This window comes from Mus caroli, unplaced genomic scaffold, assembly GCF_978045245.1.
Source record: "Mus caroli unplaced genomic scaffold, Mus_caroli_1 scaffold_2, whole genome shotgun sequence".
Lineage (NCBI taxonomy): Eukaryota > Metazoa > Chordata > Mammalia > Rodentia > Muridae > Mus > Mus caroli.
Genome location: NW_028227257.1, coordinates 53,175,986 through 53,198,595, shown reverse-complemented (window position 1 = coordinate 53,198,595; position 22,610 = coordinate 53,175,986). Strand labels below are relative to the sequence as shown.

Sequence of the window (22,610 nt, the reverse complement as noted above, 5' to 3'; positions counted from 1 at the left end):
CAGTTATGCTGTGGCATGTACACACGTCTCACACACACACACACACACACACACACAGTGTTTGAAATAATTTTTTTTTTATTTTTTGGGGTTTTCGAGGCAGGGTTTCTCTGTGTAGCCCTGGATGTCCTGGAAATCACTTTGTAGACCAGGCTAGTCTCAAATCCAGAAATCCATCTGCCTCTGTCTCCTAAGTGATGGGATTAAAGGCATGTGCCACCATTGCCCTGCGGAATAATTTTTTTTAAAGAGAGAAATGCCCATAACTGTTGCTCTCAGTAAATGGACAGATATCTTGCATAAAGCCCTTTTTCTAATATGTAAGGCAAAATATTCCACATATTCTTTTACATTTTGCTTTGATGGTGGTTGGTTTTGTCAATCTGACATCATCATAATCATCTAGGAAGAGAATCTCAAAGAGGAGCTGGCTGGGTTATATTGACTTCTGGGTGTATCTGTGAGGCATTTTTGTAACTGGGTTAACCAAGGTGGAAATACCCTGGATGCGGGCAGCGCCGATCCTTGGTTGGTTTCTGAACTGGATAGAGGCAGAGATGAGGCTGAGACAAGAAAGCACCTGTGCACGCACTTCTCTCTGCTCTCGGCTGTGGATGTGATGTGCCTAGTGGCTTCAAGCTCCTGCCGCCTCGCCTTTTCAGCTATAAAAGACTAGCACCCGGAACTGTGAGCTAAAATGAACCCTTTCACCTCTCCATTGCTTTTTGGCAGGGTATCAGATTGCAGTAACAGAAATGAAAACGTGACAGCTTTTTTCATTTAAAAGCCCATTGTGGAAATCAGTGGGGACACCATCTGTTGAAGTTATAAGACACAACACTGCTACACACCATCACTGAGCGTGTTTTAAGTCTAGGTGTCTAAGGCAGAACCTGATTTCCTTCCCTGAATGAGCTCAAACTCTTAGCCTAAGATCTGTTCATTTGCTGGGTTTGGTGGCCTATGCCTGTAACCTCTGCATACAGGAGACAGAGTCACTGCAAATTTAAGGCTAGAGTTATAAGTTAGCAATGGGGCTCATACAGAGATCCTGTTAAATAACTTATTCATGAAAAAACAAATTACCTTGTTTTAAAATATGTTCTTGAATAAAAACAAAAAAATCCACAATAATCATAATGAATATGATTCAGGAAAAGATATAACACTATGCATCCTTAAATTTAAAGTAAGTTAGAGTTGTCATACCTATCCTCATTTCGAAATACAGCCCACACAACAGCAACTGAGATGCACAGCCCGGAAAGGAAAATCAGGCTCACTTTAATGTTTTTGCCACAACACAAAATCCTGAAAGAAAAAAAAAAAAGTTAATTTGTGCTATAGATAAAAAATGTTCACTTGATACAAAAAAGTGCCAAACATTAACAAAAAGTGGTTGTAATATTAATCTTATCATGATTTTTACATAAAACCAATGAGGCATAATAACTGCTTCAACAAAACCCTGTGTTGCCGGTGCTTTCCAAGACTGATGGCCACCAGCCACAGATGGCTACTGAACACTAGACATGTCTCAGAAATTCAGTGTAAAGATCCCAAACACATCTGGGCATGGTGGCACACACCTTTAAGTCCTAGCACTGAGGTAGTGCACACCTTGTTCCTGCACTTAGGAGGCAGAGGCAGGCAGACAGATCTTTGTGAGTTCGAGGCCAGCAGGTCTACAGAGACAGTTCCAGGACAACAAGGCTCCCCAGAAACCCTGTCTCATAAAACAAAACAAACAAACAAAAAATCCCAAACACATTATTAACTTTAAACTCAGACAGGCATAAATACAATGTATCTTGAATATACAAGCTTAAAGCAACACCTCGCTTTTCCTGTACTAAGCTGAAATACTAATTACATCATAGGCTAACAGATACGTACGTGCACTGTCCACATGGCATCCTATGAATCAATGCAGAAAGACAGTTGTACAGGCTCATTGACGATGCTATGCAGAAAATTGCTATCATAACATAAACTAGAAAAGAACAAGACAGATGTTAATTCCTTAGTTCTCTTTATTAGATCATATTTTCAATGTAGTAACTATATTGCTTTGTGAAGCAGTTGCTAAGGCGCAACCAAGAGTCTTAAAAGAGAATGTGTGGCACTTGTGGCTTTCTTTCTGTTAAACACTACCAGGGTTGCTTGATGTGGCTGAAGATGGTTTTATGTTGAAAGTAACAGTTCATTACAAATATGTATAAATACTTAATTTAACTGCAAGAACAGAGGACTGATGAGCCTCTGTCACATGTGTATGTTTGTGTGTATGTAGGTGTACACATGTAGGCAGGTATGTGTGCAGACCAGAAGACAAACATGGCATTATTCCTCAGATGTCTTCTTTTTCTTTTGTTTTAATTGTTTGAAACAGAATGAGTCACTGGCCTGGAAGTTTGCCAAGCAGACCACCCTGACTGGCAAGTTCTAGGGATCAACCTGCTTCTACCCAGTGCTAGAATGAAAAAACTGGAGGCAGGGTGGGGTGGGGCATCCTGCATGGGTCCTCAGACTGAACTCTAGTCTCCTTTGCACAGTAAGCACTTCACCAACTGAGCCACTCGTCCTATTCCTCTTCTGGTGCCTCGAGTACTTAAAACTTGCTGTACGGCCAAGAATAACCTTGAAAACCTTCAACTTCTGATCCTTCTCTCAACCTCCGGAGTTCTGGCATCACAGGTGTGCACCACCACATCGGTCACTCTGACCCCTGGGATTGAACCAGGACTTTGTGTATATTAGGCAAGTACTCTACCAACTGACTTATATTCTCTGAGTGATTAAGAAACAATTTTTGGTAGCTTTGGCTGGTCTAGAGCTTGCTGTGTAGATCAGGCTTAAATTTGTAGAGATCTGTCTATCTCTGCCTCCCCAGTGCTATGATTAAAAGCATGTGCCACTGGGTCTGGCTTTGGATTAATAAACTATTAATAAGATTTTTTAGAAATGTAATTTAGGGATGAAGACAAATATCTGCCCTGGGTATCAACCAAGCATCTTCCCCATGCTTTCCTATGGAGAATTTATCTATAACAATTTAACCTATGTTCAAACCAAATCCAGCCAGGCATAGTAGCCACCAGCTCAAGACTAGCTTTGGTTGTACAGAAAGTTACCACTCTAGCCAGAGCACCACAGAATAATGCTGGCTCAATGAAAAAATAAAAAAAAGAGCACAAACGAAAAACACTCAAATCCATTCAAAGAAACTTCCTTGTTGCAATGAGATACCAAGGTAGTAAAATTTGATGGGCATTATATACTGTCCAGATTTATTTGAAAATTATTTAAAGACATTTACTACTGTGTTGTTATAAAGAGGGAGGGGTTATTATACCTTACAATATTCTTTTTATGGATGTTCAAGAAAATATTGTGATAGAAATATAAGCTGTAGCCAGGCAGTGGTGGCGCATGCCTTTAATCTTAGTACTTGGGAGGCAGAGGCAGGTGGATTTCTGAGTTCGAGGCCAGCCTGGTTTACAAAGTGAGTTCCAGGACAGCCAGGGCTATACAGAGAAACCCTGTCTTGAAAAACAAAAAAAGAAAAGAAAAGAAAAAAGAAAAAGAAAAAGAAAAAGAAAAAGAAAAAGAAAAAAAGAAAGGAAGGAAGGAAGGAAGGAAGGAAGGAAGGAAGGAAGGAAGGAAGAAAGGAAGGAAGGAAGGCAGGCAGGCAGGCAGACAGACAAGCTGTTCCTCCATTTTCAAGGCCTATTTGGTTTCAGCTGTGTACACAGGGATGAGGGGTGAGAAACAGGCTGATCTAAACACAGCAAATTTGGGGTGGTCTGAGTCTGGGTGCTTGATTCTAACAGGGCAGGTTCATGAGGTGCATACCGGATTGTTGTAAGGACTGGATAAGCTAGTGTATGTAGTCATGGACACTGCACCAGTCCCTGTGATCACTGGCTATGTGTGCTAAGAGGAGCAGTGGACAGACACCCCATGGCCCGTCAACTGGATTTTAGTCTATCTTTTGCCAAGCTGCCTAACTCAGGTTGTCACCGCCTGGCAGAGATTATACTTCCTGAGGCCATTCTGCAGCTTTAGTGCCTTGTCCAACAGTGTGCTGCCACTTCGGAAAGGATTCCACATGAGGAATAACTTTATCGTCACTTAGTTCCAGCTAGTTTTGTTTTAAATGTAAGGAGTTTACCAGAAAGCGTTCTCAAGATCATCCTCAGTTACTTTAAGTAGATCTTAAATCTTTAAGTATATCTTAATGGCAAAATGGCAAGGAAACTTCCAGGACACTCAAGGCTACACAGAGAAAGCCTATTTCCAAACAAACCAAAAGATAAAGAAAGCCTTAACAATTTAATAAAATTCTGTCAAGTTATAATATACTAAGAAATAGCAGCCATCTTAGTCATGAAAACTCATTTAGGGTAAACAAAATCTTACAATACCACACAAAACATTGGCCAATCATAATTTAATTCTATGTTCTGGGATAATTATGAGGTTGAATGATTTTCTTCCCACATCAAAAATTTCCCTTGTAAGCTGGGCAGAGTGATGCACACCTTTAGTTCCAGCACTTGGGAGGCAGAGGCAGATCAACATCTGAGTTCAGGACCAGCCTGGTCTACAAAGCAAGTTTCAGGACAGTCAGGGCATCCATAAAAAACCCTGTCTTGGAAAAAAAATTAATTTGTAATTCTCACTAAAAATTGAAATATGCTTTAGGGTAGAATAGCTATCTTTTTAAAATTATTTGTATTTTAAGTATGTGCATATATGAACATATATGTGAGTATGTACATGTATATAAGTGCCTAAGGAAGCCAGAGGCGTTGGATCTTGATGGAGCTGGAATTACAGGTGCTTGTGAGCCACTTGGCATGGCGCTAGGAACCAAACTGGAATCCTTCACAAGAGCAGTACTTGCTCTTAACAGCTGAGCCATCTCTCCGGTCCCAAAAGTTTAGTTTTTGAGAGAGGGTCTTATTGTGTGGCCCTAGGCTGATCTAGAGATTACTATGTGTCCTAGGCTGGCCTCAGCCTCTTGAGAAGATATACACAGCTATATACTCAAGGCAGCACACATAAAATCCAGTTTCTTACCGAGCCACCTGTAGAAGAAATACAGTAAGACAATCATTACGCAGCAGATGGCCACGAAGGCGACAACCGTGAGAGGACTGAACGTTAAGTAATCGTCCTTCTTTTTTCTTGTCTCTCTCTCTTCTGCGTCTTCCACTGACTTCATGTTTTCCCTGTATAAACACACACAGGAATACATCAGCAAGCTTTTACCAAGTACAGTTATTTTTAAAAATCCCTTTCTAACACCAATTGAAGGTTAATCACAAAGGTAATGCAGTAATAATGTAATGTAATAAGGACCAGAGAGAAATATTTAATCTGGAAACTGAAACATCCTCTATTGCTACTCTCCAGAGATAATCTGCTATTACACGACTTTGGGACAAGAATTTTTTAATGAAAACAAAACTGCTAGAAGAGATGACATTTATCATATTAACAATTTAATGTTTACGGATGTTCATACAACCAAGTTAGGAGAACTATTTATGTTGACATAATTAAGTTTTTTGGTTTTTTGTTTTTTTTGAGACAGGGCTTCTCTGTATAGCCCTGGCTGCCCTGGAACTCACTCTGTAGACCAGGCTGGCCTTGAACTCAGAAATCCACCTACCTCTGCCTCCGAAGTGCTGGGATTAAAGGCATGCCATAGTTAAGTTTTAAGATATAAACTTACGCCGGGCGTGGTGGCGCACGCCTTTAATCCCAGTACTTGGGAGGCAGAGGCAGGCAGATTTCTGAGTTCGAGGCCAGCCTGGTCTACAAAGTGAGTGCCAGGACAGCCAGGGCTACACAGAGAAACCCTGTCTCGAAAAACCAAAAAAAAAAAAAAAAAAAAGATATAAACTTACAAACAACATTATCCATCTTCATACAATAAAGCATTTCTAAAATTAGTTTCTTTCAAATATAAACATGAAATTCTCTTACGAGCAAACTCAGTATTTACTATATGTCTACTCTGTGCTCATTAATGTATTTAGAAGAATTTTTTTTAATTATCAGATACAGTCCTGTCCTATCTTTCTCACTTCCCATGAATTCTCCCAGCAAGAGTCACCTCATTGAGTAGTCTCTGCTGTCAGCCTCATTGCCTCTTCCCAGTTACATGGAACCCACTCTGTGCTCCCTGCCCTAATTCTTCTCTCTGTCATGCATTCCTGTCATGCATTTTCTGGCCCGGATCATTAAGTCTGGACTAAATAAAGCATCTGCATATTTGAAACTGTTCAGAGACACCGACACCCTCACTAGAACTCTAGATCAGGATGCCAAGGCCTTAACACAAGTGTTACTAATGTGGTACCTAAGTGGGAAAAGGTGCCAACCATTGGTATCTGCCATTGAAAATAAATTTTTAAAATGTACAGTAATACACATTAAAGTCATAATAACCCATATATTCATATTCCATGTATTATGAAGCACAAGGCACACACCCCCTTCTGAGACAGAGCCTTGTGATGTAGCAGAAGCTAGACCTAAACTTAATATGTAACCCAGGGCACTTTCAAACTCGTGGTCCTCCTGTGTATGGGTTGCAGGTGTGTATACCACATAAAGCACTTCACGGGGCAAAGGGGACTGCATTAGGCAGGGTCATAAGTAGCCCAGGGTGGCCTAGAACTCCATACGTAGTGAAGGGTGACCTCCACCTTTCAAGTGCTGTGATTACAGGTATGAATCACATGTAGCCTTCATAAACAGTTTCTTGAAAGAGAACCAACTACCAGGTTTATGCACTAAATACTACCATTAATTGTATTCTTTTGGGAGTGCAGTGGTTCAAACAACAAGGCAAAAGTTGTTCAAAATACTAGATGAACGCTCCACCACTGAGCTGTATTCCCAGCTCCTGCTATGAAACTTCTCTCTCCCCTCTCCTCTCTCCCCTCTCCTCTCTCTCTCTCTCTCTCTTTCTCTGTGTGTGTCTGCCAGAACACATGGATGGATGCATGGATGCATGGATGGATGGAGACAGCCTCTGGCGTCACCCTTGAACCTTGGCTTCTACTGTAGACAGGTCCACCTGTCCTTCAGCTTCCGCAGACTCCTGCCTCTGACTCCCACAGTGCTGCAGGAGCACAGGGACGCCAGACAGACACAGCTGTGTCCAGCTCTAAATGGGCTCTAGGGCTTTGCACTCAGGTCCTCACACTTGTTGGGTGAACACTTTATCCACTGAGACACCTCACCAGCCTCCATGAGCATCTGATAAGTGTTTCCCTATCAACAAATAATTCAGGTGCCTACAACTTTCCTATTTTTTTAAAAAAGACAATCCCAATGGCAGTCACTATATGCCGAGGTCAGAAAAAAAGTAAATATTTTTGTTATTAGGATTATCATGAAACATTATTTAAAACCATTTATCAGGAAGCCATAAAAAGTTTAATTAAACTTACAATTCAATAAGTCCACTCCAGTATCCTCCTAAGGCCACAGTGAACACAGCAATTACAAAAATAACCACCAGAGTATAGTCAAAGTTAGGCCAGGATGGGGAATACATTTTCACGGTAATGTCATCTCCAAGAGTCTGAAGGGCAAAGGGACAGTTAAACACAGGAATGGATCTCCTCTACTGGAGTACAGCAGCAGCATTGACATTTCATGCTAGGGCGAACACTTCATCACATAGCTAAGAAGACAGTACAACTGAAGCCATATGCGGCTCTCCTCAAGCTTCCTGTTAGCAAATGGAGAATGAATAGTAGTCAAAACCAAATACAGTAATTGGAGCCTGGAGGTGGCGCACACTTTTAATCCCAGCACTTGGAAGACAAAGGCAGGAGGATCTCTGAGTTTAAGGCCAGCCTGGCCTACAGAGCAAGTTCCAGGTCAGTCAGGGTTACACAGAGAAACCTCGTCTCAAAACAAACAAAAAAGCATAGTGATTAAATGTAACATTATAAACATATAATATGCAATGATTAACTTACCTCTTTCATATCTTTGAAGTCTTTTTGGGTTATAACTGCAATTAGTATAGTCACATTTTGAAATGTAGATTTGTTCCTTGAGGAAGGAATCTAAAAGAAAAAAATATGAAGTATGATTATTTACAGAATAAAAAACATATATACTACTATACTAAGTGCAAATATTATTAAACTATAAAAACAAAGCTTCATTATTCTTTCTTAATAATATATAAGTTCTCAAAACAAAATACTTTTAACATGAATTTCAACTGATACATACTACATATGACATTGTACAGTATAAACACTATATAAACATATATACATATTTGTTTCCAACCAAGTCATCTCAACTCTACAAATACAGCAAAAACTATACAACTTTACAATTAGAATGTTTTATTAATAAATCTAGAATGTATATTAATAAAAATTAATCTACAAGGTTATTAAAACTTCAGCTCCTAGGAGAGTTAACTGATTCCGGGGAGACTGACGTTATAGGTGCAATAGAAGTTACTCTGCTTTGGGACTTACTAGGACACTGTTGTTGGCAATCAGCAATGCTGCAGCACCACCTTCCTGTGCAATTCTGGCTTTTTCAAGAAAATGGCAGGGTCCCCAGTGCACCACCACTGCCTTGTTCCTTATGCCATCAGGAGGAATATCAGAAAGGTGGCACAGTGGTGTGCCCGTCAAATTCATCAAGCTCAGAGAAGTCTGAAAATAGGAAGTGTTTTTGATAAGACAGATACCTCATTTTACCCAACAGCACTCAGCGATGAGACCCCGACAGTGCTTTGGTACACTGCTTTTGAGGGGCTGGGCGTGTAGCTCAGGGGAACAGCATGTACTTATGCCTGAGATAACAAAAACAACTTTATGACAAGCAACAAGGACTAGAGGTGCAAATTCTAAAATTCCCTCAGTCTGGGCTGCAGAGATGACTCAGCAGTTTAGAATACTGGTTGCCCTTCTAGAGACCTAGGTTCAATTCCCAGCTCCCACATGTCAGCTCCCAACCATCGGAAACTCCAGGCATCTGGCATCCTCTTATGGTCTCTGCAGGCACCAGGAATGCATGTGGTATGGAGACACACATGCAGATAAAACACCTACACACATAAAGAAAAAAAAAAATAAAAAAACTTCCCTCAATTGAGCTCAGGACAGTGGCACACACCTTTAATGCTAGCACTCTAGAAGCAGAGACCTCTAAGCAGACCTCTAAGACTCTGCGGCCAGCCTGGCTGACATTGTGAGTTCCAGGGTAGTCAAGTCTAGTGAGACTTGTCTCACTAAAACAAACAAACAAAATTCCCCAAGTCATTTCTTTCATCTCTTTTACAGAAAAAAAAAGACTTGACCAAAGTCAATGAAGTATTTATTAATCACCAAATATCATAATTGATCCATATCCTAAAAGTTATTACCCATATTCAACAGTTATTATTATGAATAATTATGATCTGTTATTTACTTACTGCATTTTCTAGGGAACTTGGAAGCCGTGTCCAGTTGTTGTTATAATACATGCAGTAGTCCTTGGAAAGTGAAGACGCGCCATTTGCAGACGCATGCAGAATGGCTTCCTGAGCAGCTGCCTAAGATACAAACAACTTTCATGGTAGTAGTCATATTTAGGCTTGCAGGCAACTAAAGATTTTAATAAAACTATTTATATTCAGAGTTGATCACTCTTCCTAAGGAGAGCAAGTCCTTCAATGCGTTTATTTAATTCAATGAGGAATAGTGAAACTATACACACTTGTCTAAACTCATTCTTTGGGGAAAATGAGTCCCTTTCCTGCAGGATTAAACATGGCCACAGTTTTTAAGGGCCACATCCCTGAGAGGATTCTTGCTGTGATGTAACAATGCCTGTCTGCCCTCTCAGTTGGACACTTTCCTCCTCTTTTATGAGTTATGACTTCACTGTGCACATTCATTCAGCAAGAGGTACTCAAAACCTCTCTGCTTGTCCCGCTGTCAATTCTATTTTTTTCTTCCCGCTGTCAATTCTTGACTAGTTCTTTTACCTAGGATTAAAGAGATCTGAGATTACTCCCAAGTGGTATCTGTATAAGATAACCACCTGGAATTTAAAAGCATTTTCACTCAAGTCTTCAAGAGCTTCAACTGCCTGTCCAAATACACCAAAGCAGAGTTTAAGAGAAAAACAGGCAGGGGTGGGGAGTGGTGCTCGCCTTTGATGTCAGCACTTAGGAGGCTGAGGCACGAGTTTAAGGCTAGCCTGGTTTACAGATCGAATTCTAGGACATTCTGGGCTACACAAAGAAACCCTGTCTCAAAACAAAATAACAAACAAAAAATTGCCAAGTATGGTCCACATGCCTTCAATCCCAGCGGTCAGGGAATCAGAGGCAAGTGGATCTTTGTGAGTTCTAGGACTGCCAGGGTTACATAGAGAGACCCTGTCTCTAAATGATCACAAATAAGTACGTGAATAAAGGACATAGCTCAATTGATAACAGCACTTGTTTATCAAGGCTGAGGGTCTCAGGACCTGAAGGGCCTTAGGGGCTTTCTCCAGCCTTACACCCACCTAACTTGGGTCAAGGCTAGACCAAGTTCCATTCTCCACCCACAGGAACATTCTTGAGTTAAAAATTTTCAGAATGTACTGATAGTCACTGACCCTCTGGAAAGTCCCAGGTAGAGTTCAAATGTTTGTCATGCTTGCTAGCCAAAGATTTGAAATTCAATATGGTTAGCCAATAAGCTTGAACTGTAACCTTGCTGATGTAACCTACAAAGTATAAAAACTGCTTGTAATAGCCATTCGGAGTCACCTTCTCATCACTCTCCTCAAGGGACTGACTGAAGGTCTATCCTAACACGCCAGAAATAAACCTCTTGCTTTTGCATCAATCTGCATCTCAGTGTCTTACTTGGGGGCATCTCGAAGTAAGTACCACAGACCCATATTGGGAGGAAGAGAAATACTCCTCACAAGTTGTCCTCAGATCACAACACAAATGTATGCCCCCCGCAATAAATAAATAATAAAAATAACCTTAATAACTTTTATAAGTATTTTAACTAAAATATTTTTCTTGTCTTCCTTCCTATTGTCTAGAAAGATAAGGAAACAGTAAAAGGTGACAGAGAAAGATACACAAAAGGGAGAGGTGGAAGACATGCAGACATCCTCAATCGTTCAGAATACTGCTCCCTCCTTCAATCGTGGTTCTTCCCATCTTCTCTGTGTACAAACCTATCTCTAAATAAACAAAGAAGAACATGTCCATTGCAAACCTGAGCTTTGGTAGGGTGGGGGGAGTATGTTCATGGGACTTTTAATTTGTATAGAACACAGAACTTAGTTCTCTTTGCAATTTAATACAGTGAACATTAAATTGGGTATTCAAAAAGAAGAGATGTTTCCCTACAATAACAATCTTTTTTTTAAAGATTTATTTATTTATTATATATAAGTACAATGTACCTGTCCTCAGACACCTCAGAAGAGGGCGTCAGATCTCATTATGGATCGTTGTGAGCCACCATGTGGTTGCTGGGATTTGAACTCAGGACCTTCGGAAGAGCAGTCAGTGCTCTTTGTTTGGTTGGTTTTTTTTTGTTTTTGTTTTTCAAGACAGGGTTTCTCTGTGTATTTTGGCTGTCCTGTAACTCACTCTGTAGACCAGGCTGGCCTCGAACTCAGAAATCCACCTGCCTCTGCCTCCCAAGTGCTGGGATTAAAGGCGTGGGCCACCACCGCCCGGCTCAGTCAGTGCTCTTAATCACTGAGCCATCTCTCCAGACCCCTACAATAACAATCTTAATGTTAGAAAATAATTATTAAAAAAAAAATCTGTTGTGCTATTTGGTGGATATTTTTCTTTGTTTTCAGATATGAGCTCAAATGTACATCTTTTTTTCTTTTTCTTTTTCGTTTTTAAGCATACGGTTGTTTCTAAGAACAGTGGGTTTGCTTCCAACATCTCGCCTGCCAGTATACCTACAAAATGACCCATAAGCAACCCACAGGAGTCCAAGTTGTCAGCCACCATTCCGACCATGCCTTTATACCCGCTTTCTTGAGAAAGCAGCGGAGTCACGTGACACTTGGCTTTACATTGTGCTGAGATTGTCCTTCCCTGAACTAGTAAATGTTTAAATTAGTATCACCTGAAATTGTTGTATTATACCACCAATAGCTGATTAAAAGGAACCAAATATTTCCAGTTTAAAAAAAAAAAAAAAAAGAACATGAGATCCAGGGAAATGGGTCAGCAGTGAAAACACAAGCGGCCACAACTAATAGAATGCTGAGAAATATGGTACCACAGTGGTAGGTTGTTGCTTATGACAGATTATAGCTGATGATATGGTTCATAAGCCTTTGACATTAGTGTGTAGGAGAAGTCTGGAGGTTTGGAGGAGCAGTCTAGAGAAAGCCTACCATGCTATAAAAAGAGCTTATCAAGGCCATTCTGGTGAGAGAACAGAATAGCGGGATGCTGCCCTCAATGCAGACAGTAAAAAGGCAGGCTCGTGAATTTACAAACAGAATGATGACTCTATCTGGAATTAGGCTAAATGCACCATGCTGTACCATACTGGTAAAGAACTTGTCTTCATTTTGTCCAAACTCTGACCCTGTGGGAAGCTGAGTTTAAAGGACTAACCTGAAAGAGGCAATGTCCGGGGTAGCACAGTGTTCAGATTATCTCACACAGATATTAATGGGTATTTTTAGTTAAGATTTATGCTAAGAATCAAAAGCAAAGCCACTACAAAAATATTTGGAAATCTTATAGTTTGTTCAGAAAAGGGACATGTTTTAAAGTCGCAACCAAGGGAACCTATTACCAACTTCCCAAACCTTAAAACAAAACAAACAAACAACAACAAAACTCTTATTCCTCAGCTGGCTAGGGATTTAGCTCAGTTGAGCACTTGCCTACCATTTATGAAACCGTTTGAGCATGGTGGTTCATGCCTACAATCCCCACACTAAGGACAGAAATTCACTGTCATTCTTGGGGAGCTCAAGGTCAGCCAGTTTCAGACCCTGTTTGGGGTTGAGGGGAGCAGGAGGGAGGCCAAGTACTTCACAGGGACCATACCTAAAAAAAGCTTGCTAAATAGGTCAGTGATAGCACAAGCCTTTAAGCTCGGCACTTAGAGGAGGCAGAGGCAGGGGGAATCTCTGTGTGTTTGAAGTCAGCCTGGTCTACAGAGTGAGTCCCAGGACAGCCAGGGCTACAGAGAAAAAAAAAAAAATGTCTGAAAAAAGACAACAACAAAAATAGCATGCTACATACGTAGCTGTCATTACCCCTGTATCCATGACATCCATCGTTACCCAGGTATCTTCTGAGCTCTTTAATAGCAACCACAGTGTGGACTTAAGGCTTTGTATGTTTTGTTTTGTTTTCTTGAGACAAGATTTCTCTCTGTAGGCTGTCCTGGAACTCTCTGTAGACCAAACCAGCTCCGAACTCAAGAGATCCACAGACCTCAGCTTCCTGAGTGCCCCAAAAATATGGGTTTATCAAGAGTAGATATATTACTGTGCTAACTATTGATTTACCTTGAGAAAAATTAGTGAAGCTATGGTATAAGTATGTAAACATGATTTTGTATTAATCATCTTAAGTTCACTGACATGAATGTTAAGCTTGACAGCTAAGTTAGAGGGTCGGGACATTTACATACCCTCTGAGTTTTCTTTGGAACTAAATGACACTTGTCTGGTTATTCAGTTCCTGCTTTAAAGATACAAAGTAAAGCTACTGTGTTGTCATTCTCTCCTCAAAATACTTTTGAATACTTTTGAATGAATTCTCTCCGAATGCTGTCCATCAAAGTTCCTAGAACGCCAAAGGCTACCTTTTTTAAAAAAAAACTGTTTGGGGCTTAGACCTTCTCCATGACCTTTTCAAGCCCAGAGTGACAAAGCAGTCTTTCAGAGAAGTGATGGTTTCTAAGTAATAACTACATACACAGTTTACACAACAGTGTGCAAACAACACCGATAAAAATTTCCCAACATCAAATGTCAGAAAAGAAAGCGAACAGAAACAAAATCTAAAACACTGAGAGCTAGCTTCTTGGTCACACACTGGAGCTCAAATTACTTTGATCCCGAATTTTAAAACATTATTTCAGCAAATACGGGTATGTGAGCGCATATTTGTTATTTTTTCTCAACCAGACTTTGACCCTTTTAGACGTCAAACTATTCAAATCTCTCATTTCCCCTCTGAAGGTATTTTAAAGTATACCTATATGAAAGCAAAAGCATAATACAAATACCACAGTATAGTCACATGTACCTTACATAGAAGGCACTATCTGGGTGCGAAAGGAAAGTATATAGATATTCATAAGGCTATAGAGAGAAATGTATGTGAGCGCAGTCAACTAAAGAGCAGGCCAGAACGCTAACACCTGGAACCCTGTTCACACCGGCCCCTCCCTCCGCCTTTTTCTGGGCAAAAGGCAGCAGTAAGATTGGGCTACACAGATAAGCACAGAAGTGAATTCTTTGAATTAAGAAGAAAAGATGCCTGCACGGTGAAAAATTATAGAGAGGGCTCCAGGACCAAGGAGGAGGAAGCTCCCCACCCACTCTTACCCCCGCCCCGCGGGTTTCTCCCAGGGGTTGGGCATTTCGCAGGATTTCGGGGGGCTGGGGGCGGGTGAGGAATGCTGGGACTCAAGGATGAAGGCAGTTAACCGGGCCCGGGCAGTGGGAGAATGGGAAGCCAGCGTAGAAGGAGAGGAAGGGGGAGGAAGGGAAGGAGGAGGGATGAGGGAAATCCGGAGAGGGTTAGAGGGAAAGGAAGGGATGGAGGGGGAGGGGGAGGGGGAGGAAGCGAGAGGAAGGGGAGGGAAAAGCGGAGGGGAGGGGAGGGGAGTGCGGCTCTCACCAGTCCGAGCAGGCAGCTCCAGAGCAGGGCAGCCGCGGGAGCGTGCAGCGAGTGCAGCAGCCCCATCCCACGGGCGGGCAGCTAGGCTCAGGCTGCGCTGGCGGCACCCGGACCTCTAGGGTGCAGCCCCGACTTCCTCTTCCGGTCCCTCCCGCGAAACGCTAGGCCGGGACTCTGTGGGGACTGTCAGCTCCTGGCAGAGCCGTTTTAGCTGCGTAAATCCTGGATTCTCGTTCGGTTCCCCCTAACTGCGGCCGCCGCCCATTCCAAGCCACTGGAGCTTCGGGTTTCAGTTTCCTTTCTGGCCTCTGCCACGTAGCCTCGGGGCGATCTTCGTAAAGACGGAAACCAGACGAGGCTCCTCTCCACACTTGGCAGCACAAATCAAAACTCTTCCTCTGCTGCTAAGTTTACGTCATCTCACCCTATTTTCTCTGTCTTTGGTTTCTCTACTTTCCCACCCGTTAAGATCCACAGACCCTCTATGCGGGCAGTCTCTGGGGAATACACTCTTGGTGTTCCCTTATTGCTTACTTAACACTTCCTCCTTTAGAGTTTCCTAGTACACTTCATCTTAAGTACCCCTTAATTCACTTCCATACTATGATTTATTTATTTGTAACCTTCATAGCTTTTTTTTTCTTTTTGTTATTTATTTATTGCTGTTGTTGTTCTTGCTTTTTTTAGAAACATATCCTCGACTAGTACTGAACTCACTCTGAAGATCATGGCCTAGAACTCAGAGATCTGCCTGTATCATAGGCATAAGTCACCATGCCTGAGGTTTTGGGGTCCCCCCCCATTTTCTTATACTCATCTATGTATCTCCCATGCTGCTATCCAGTTAATGGAAGGATCCCTCTTTGCTCTGTTGACTGCTGTGTCCTTACACATAAAATATCCAGTGTATACTAGGTTGTCAAATATTTGTTGGACGACTATTTAATACCAAACACTGAATGGGACAGTGTTCCTGTTATCCTAAGGGAGGGACACAGTAAGGACTACAGATGTGTGAGCAAACACTGTTACAAAGCAACCCTTCACAAGGAACTCCACAAGGATCCAAGGGAGGTAAAAATAGGGCACCAGGAAGAAAAAAAAAAACACCATCCCTAGCTGAGTATAACTGACTATTACCTTCTGTGCAAGTTAATTTCAGCTAGGCAAAGAGGAAGGAAGCATTAGTCTGAAAACCAAGGGAGGCAACTACAGGACTACAGAATTACAGAACTGGACCTTGGCTGAAGTTAGGAGAGGGGAGAGTAAGAAGAGGCAGAGGGTGAAATGGTTGCACAGCTTGGAACTTGAGACTTCCTCATTAGCATCTTTGTGGGGGAATTCCTAAAGGAAGCTCTCCTACAGTTCTGCGTGAGTTTTTTCTGTAGTTGTCTGTCCCCTGGCTTCCCCTTCTGGTTCAGTTTCAATCTATTTGTAACCCTTCCAGCCATAAGAGCCCCCTAGACAGAAACTGCCTGTCAAGGCATTGTTGCATTTACTCTCAGCCACTTTTAGAATCCTTCTAGGACACTGATGTTTAAGCTAGTCTCTTCTTTCCACTGGGATCCTAGATACTTGCTCATCTGATGAGAGCAATATATCTGGATTTTAAAAACATTTCCAGGTTTAATATGCAGCCAAGCTTAAAACCCTTTTATTATTTAGTGTTTCAGAGTGCCGGCCTGGACCACGGCTCCTGACTCAGCAGTTTCAGCATCACCATCCAAACCTATTGAATCCGAGAATCAGAGAATGAGCATTCCAGAGACCTCATACTGCTACCTCAGTTTAGCTCAAATAAATCTTACTCCTGACCTTCTAAGTTGTCTCAGGGAAACATTTATAAAGTCTCTTAAGAGCTTCTTGTTGGATGAAGATTCCTAAGATAGGACACAAAAAAAGGGAAAACTATACAACAATAAAATCAATAAATTGACCTCACCAAAATAAAAACCTCTATTCTTTGGAAGATATTTTTTTAAATATTTGTGTGTGTACTTTCATAGACACCTACATGAGCTTATGTCTACTATGTGTGTGCAGGTGTCTACAGAGATCAGAAGAGGACACCAGATCCCAGAACTGGAGTTCTAGGTGATTATTGATTATAAGTAGCCATGTGGAAATTGACCCCAGGTCCATCTCCTGAAGAGCAGCCAGTGCTCTTAACCACTGAGCCATCTCTCCATCCCCTGGAAGATATTCTTAAAGTAGCCATGTGGAAATTGACCCCAGGTCCATCTCCTGAAGAGCAGCCAGTGCTCTTAACCACTGAGACATCTCTCCATCCCCTGGAAGATATTCTTAAAGGAGTAAAGACCACTGTAGATTGGGAGAAGACAATCATAAAGCATCTATACATGAACACACACACATATATAAACATATATGTATTTATATGTTCATATATATACAGATATATAAAGAACTCTTATTATTCAATAAAAAGACCAAAAACTGGAAAAGGAGTGCACAAGTTCCATGGACCTACAAGAATGGATGGAATGAAAGTTATGCCGCCAAACATCGGTTACAATGTGGAGGAGCCAGAATTCTGGTGAGGATGTAAAGTAACCAGCTTCACAAACGGGCTTTTCTTGTCTAGTTAACCATACCCTACTGTACAACATGACCATTCCTTTTCTAGTGATGGACCCAAGGGAAATGAAAGCAAATGTTTGTGAAGACGGGTCCACGAAGGTCTAAGTGGCCCTGTGATGATCCCAAACTATAAGCAACCTGCTGTGGGTTAGATGTAATTTGTCCCTGCAAGGTTTATGTGCTTGAAGGCTTGGTCCTCAATGGCTAGGGTTGAGATGACAATATCTGCAAGAGGAGGCACCTGTAATGTCTGCTATGCTCATCCATGAGGTCATTGGCCAGATTCCCTCTTTTGTAAAGACTGAATCAATTCCATTGTGTGTATCATATTTCAAAATCCATTGTTTCTCTTTGTTCATCTATATACACGATACATAAGTGTGTATAATATGTATACATATGAATAATTTTAAATCCAGGTTCCAAATATATCTTTCTGCATCTGGCTTATTTCACTTAATATAATGATTTCCAATTGCATCCATTTGCCAGTAAACAGATGATTTTATAATGCAATAAATTTCCATCGTGTATATGCAGTATACATTCTTTATCTGTTTTTCCTTTGGTGAACATTTCCTGGCTGTTAGTGGTATGTTAACTTAGACTCCCTTGGGCATATACCCCAGTGTGGGACACCTAGATGGTATGATAGACCTACTTTCAGTTTTTGAGTGACATCATCCCTGACTTTAATGGTGGTTATACAAATTTACATTCCTACCCATAATAAATACTGAATCCTCTGTCCCCACCCCCAGAATGTGTTATTGTTTGTTTTCTTGATGGCAGCCATCTGACTGGGGTGAAACAGAGCCTCTGAGTCTTATTCTGTGACTCTGGCTGTCCTGGAACTCACTTTGTAGACCAGACTAGTTTGAACTCACAAAGCTCTACCTGCCTCTGCCTCCTGAGTGCTGGGATTAAAGGCATGTGCCTCTACACCTGGTTGAAAGAATCTCAAAGAAGTTTGGGGATGTTCAGCACTTTCAAGTATCAGGTGCACTGTTTGCTTCTTTAGTCTAGCCATTCATTGTATAATCTGTCTTCTTAGTATTTAATTTTTACAGTTCTTTATATATCCTGGATATTAATTCTCTGTGTGATGTATAGTTGGCAAAGATTTTTCCCCCAGTCTATTGGGTCTATAGTATAGGCTGACTACTCACTAGTGGCTGTTTCTTAAATTCCTGTAATCCCTTTAGTCAATTCTTCAGATTATATCCTGTGTTACAGAGTCCTATCCAGAAAATTCATGCCTATGCTGTTACAGATATTTTGGTTGTTTCCAGATCTTGGCTATTGACAATGATGCTTCAGTGAAAATGGGAGTCCAAACATCTCTTTGATACACTGATTTCAACTTGGCTATATGCCCAGACATGGGATTGCTGAATCTCCCCAGTTGCACTCTGGTGACTGTGTTGTTAGGGTTGTATATGCATGTGTGCGAGCGTGTCTTCATCGTGTGTTGTTGGGGTTGTATATGCATGTGTGCGTGCGTGTCTTCATCGCTGAATACAACTTTCATGAAACAAAGCAAAGCATCAATGGTTTCAGGGATTACTTAGTACTCAGACCCAGTCATTATCTTGCTGCCTGGTGAAATAACAACACAGAGCTTCCCAGCACTCCTTTGTGGCAGAGCTTGTCTGGCTTTGGTCAAGTACTTTCCTCTCTGACACTTGTCTGTGAGGCATCAATTCTCCCTGAGTTGAGCACATGACTGGGATGCTTCGTAGTTCACAGGCATGACCAGACATGACGACAAGCTGCCAACGGTGCTTTTGTCCCTGTGAGCTCAGTTTTCTTGCTCACACAGATTCATTGCTCCGTGGACAGAGCTATCTTCTTCCCTTGGGAATTATATCAATGAAATAGTCACAAAGAATCCTAAAAAGAAGCATTCAATAGACAGGAAGGAGCAAGATGCTTCTCGTGCCTCATGGGTAAAAGTAGCAGGGTACCCAAGGTGGCAGGACAGGTTCGGGATTCATTCACCCCTGCCTAGGAACCTTAGTTGGTTGGGTTTGTTGTTTGTTTAAGCTTTTTAATTTATGCATATGTATATGAGTCTATCATTGCATGCCATTTGTGTGGGCGTCCAGGGACACCAGAAAAAGGTGTCCCATCCCCTAGGGCTGGAGTTACAAACACTTAGTTGTGGGTGTCCCCGAACAGGAATTTAACTCTTAACCACTGAGCCATCTTTCCAGTCTTTGCTTAGGAATCTTTACACTCTTAACAAAAGAACCCCCCTCTCTGCCCGCTTTAAAGCATAGGAATATATATATATATCAAGCTGTTTTCCAACTTGTCATGAAGCCAGGAATAACCTTGAACTTAAGATCCTCCCCTGTCTCTTTTTTTTTTTTTTTTTTTGGTTTTTCGAGACAGGGTTTCTCTGTGTAGCCTTGGCTGTCCTGGAACTCACTTTGTAGACCAGGCTGGCCTGGAACTCAGAAATCCGCCTGCCTCTGCCTCCCGAGTGCTGGGATTAAAGGCGTGCGCCACCACGCCCGGCTCTCCCCTGTCTCTTGAGTACTGAGATTTCTGGATAGCAGGAGCCCTGTCACCAGGTTTTATATCCTCCTTGGGATCCAACCCGGGGTTTCATTCATGCTAGGCAAGAACTCACCAATTGAAATACATTCCCAGCAGATCAATGAGGCCACCTAATGAATGCAAAGCCATGAGATGCTTAACAAAGTCTTACCAGCAGGTTTTTGTTTTATTTGGTTTTTGAGTCAGGGACTCACTCTGTAGCCTGGGCTAGGGTGGCACTTAGAGCCATTCTCCTGTTTGGCTTCCTGAAGAGGATTGTAGCCACAAGCCCCATGCCTGGCTGGGTTGTTTGTTTGTTTTGTTTTGTTTAAATTTAAGCTTGTGTTCACTGCTTTTTTTGGTTAAGAATCTTTATATATTAGCTGGTTTAATACATTTAAACCAACTTCATGAGGTAACTCATTACTCTTATTTTAAGATAATTTTTCATTTATATTACGCATATGGGTGTGGAGCCTGAAGGAAGTCCTGTGTCAGTGTGTAGAGTTGACATGAGCACAGCCATGTTACAGTTTCCAGTGCCTCAGAGTCAAGGGAATTGCAAGGCCCTCCTTGATGTGAGCACAGATGTGTAATATTTATCCTTTTAACTAATATGTATAGCAATAGAGACATGACAGGCAGGAGATGAAGTAAAAACCTGCTAGCTCAGTGATGTAATTTTATTTTCTTAGCTATATACAAAATATCTATTCACAAGACTAATTCTGCCAGTAAACTGCTAGGTCCTTAGAAATCTCTTTCTTTCTGTGTCATCTACGGAGCTAGTCTACATTTCTCTTGAGCTTCCTAAAAGAGCCCAGGAGAGCTTCTTAGCTCTCTTTCCTAGAATCTTGTTTTCCTGTGTCCTGCCAGCTGCAGCTCTGTTGTTCCTGCAAGCCTAAAGAGGGGATCCCCATCTCTTATCTGGAGATAAGATCTCCTTCCAAAAAGTTCTTCCAAATCAAAAGAGAGCGCTCTCAAATGTCTAAGATGTCCCTAGCTCCTCCCTTACACCCTTGGCAGGCTGAACCCTGTAACCGCCAAGGGGCCAGGGAGCAGGGGGGGGGGGGGGCTTGTCCAAGACAACTCTGTAGGAGCTAAACCATTTCACGGAGTTCAAGCCATCCAGCTGACTTTGCCTGGCCTCAGAGAGCAAAGACTACAAGACCTCTCCTCCCAAGCAACTTGCCTTAAAATAGGCAGTAACTTTCCATTCTTCAGCATTCTTATCTATGGAGGCTTTTAGAGCCACACCTGAACATCTATCTCTTCAGGACACACCTAACTGCATCTGATAACCACAGTATCTAGGCTTTCATGTTTTGTTAACAATTAGGTTTTCTATCTACAATAATTAAATATCTGCTAGCACAGATGTTGACAGGATGTGTAGGAAGTAGCAACCAAAGCCTCCTCCCAGGAGGTGACTGTAGCTTGAGACTGCTCCCCTACAGAGACCCACTAAGGAGGTTAGGCAACCCGCATCTACTTCAGCTGTACAGAATAAACACCCGAGTTTTCGGTGGCTGGCTTATCTCCATCAGAGCATACCGCCCACCCAACCCCAGATTTTCCAGCTGTGTATCTTCTATCTGTTGGTTCTTGGTTCCTTGTTGCCCCAGTCAGGTCAATCTGAAAACTGTGGAGTTTGAAGCAGTATGGGTATTTTGTCTGTGCATCACATGCATGACTGGTGCCCATGAAGATCAGAAGAGGTTGTTGAATCCCCGGAGATTCCAAAGTTACAGATGAACTGAAAGGAAATAAAACTTAAGACATGTGATTCATGTAATTTATGTCAAGTAGCCCAAAGAGTTGTTTGTGAGCTTTGAAACCTGGGGCTGAGAACATAGCAGAACAGGCCAGGACATGCCCGGGCAGGCCCATCATTACATGCCCTGACTGGCCTGGTGCCTCCCTATCTCCCGCCCTTCTGACAGTCTGTTAATGTTTAAATGGACCAATCATGTGAAACCGAGCCAATTCCTCCCCCAGCCCCACCCCTTTTCTATAAAAGGCCCTAGCTTCCAAGCCTCGGGGTCAAAACCGCTGTCTCCTGTGTGAGATACGTTTTGAACCGGAGCTCCGCCATTATAGCTCCACCATGTGGTCGACACCTCTGTCTCCTGCCGGAGATACATGTCGGCCCGGAGCTCTGTCATTAAACTACCTCATGCTTTTACATCAAGATGGTTGTCTGTTCGTGATTCTTGGGTGCACGCTGAACGGGAATTGAGTGGGGATTTCCCCACTAGGTTCTTTCAGAACCACTTTGATTACAGTGAACCACCATGTTGGAGTTCAGCTGGGATCCTGCAGGAGAGCAGCCAGCACTCTTAATCATCGATTCATCTCTTCAGCATCTACTCCTTTTTTTTTTTTTTTTTTTTGTCAGATGAGAAAATTGTGTGGGAAATTATGCATATGAAGTCTCACAACAAGACATGTAGAAGGAACTAAAATTATAGTCATTTCTATTCTTATGTATGTTACTATAGATTTTCAATGAATGTTTAGCAAGTTAAAAGATTTGACTAATAAGTACTGTAGATCTCAAAACTTTTGA

At 41.8% G+C, this 22,610-nt stretch overlaps 1 protein-coding gene across 3 annotated transcripts in view; it reads right to left on the bottom strand.

The window, feature by feature from the left end:
- The window catches only part of Sppl2a (signal peptide peptidase like 2A), a 40,021-nt gene extending 24,807 nt beyond the window's left edge, over positions 1-15,214 (bottom strand). For 2 of the 3 annotated variants that reach the window (XR_003835920.2, XM_021156587.3), the window contains exons 1-8: positions 14,897-15,214; positions 9,476-9,595; positions 8,529-8,711; positions 8,010-8,099; positions 7,473-7,606; positions 5,086-5,237; positions 1,897-1,993; positions 1,210-1,311 (exon numbers count right to left, since the gene is read on the bottom strand). Coding sequence is in view for 2 of the 3 variants with exons in the window: in XM_021156587.3 (XP_021012246.1) it covers positions 1,210-1,311; positions 1,897-1,993; positions 5,086-5,237; positions 7,473-7,606; positions 8,010-8,099; positions 8,529-8,711; positions 9,476-9,595; positions 14,897-14,962 (944 nt within the window). In the remaining variant the exon portion in view is untranslated. The remainder of the gene's footprint in view (positions 1-1,209; positions 1,312-1,896; positions 1,994-5,085; positions 5,238-7,472; positions 7,607-8,009; positions 8,100-8,528; positions 8,712-9,475; positions 9,596-14,896) is intronic. The other variant, XM_021156588.3, reaches the window with a different exon arrangement.
- Positions 15,215-22,610: the final 7,396 nt, after the last annotated feature.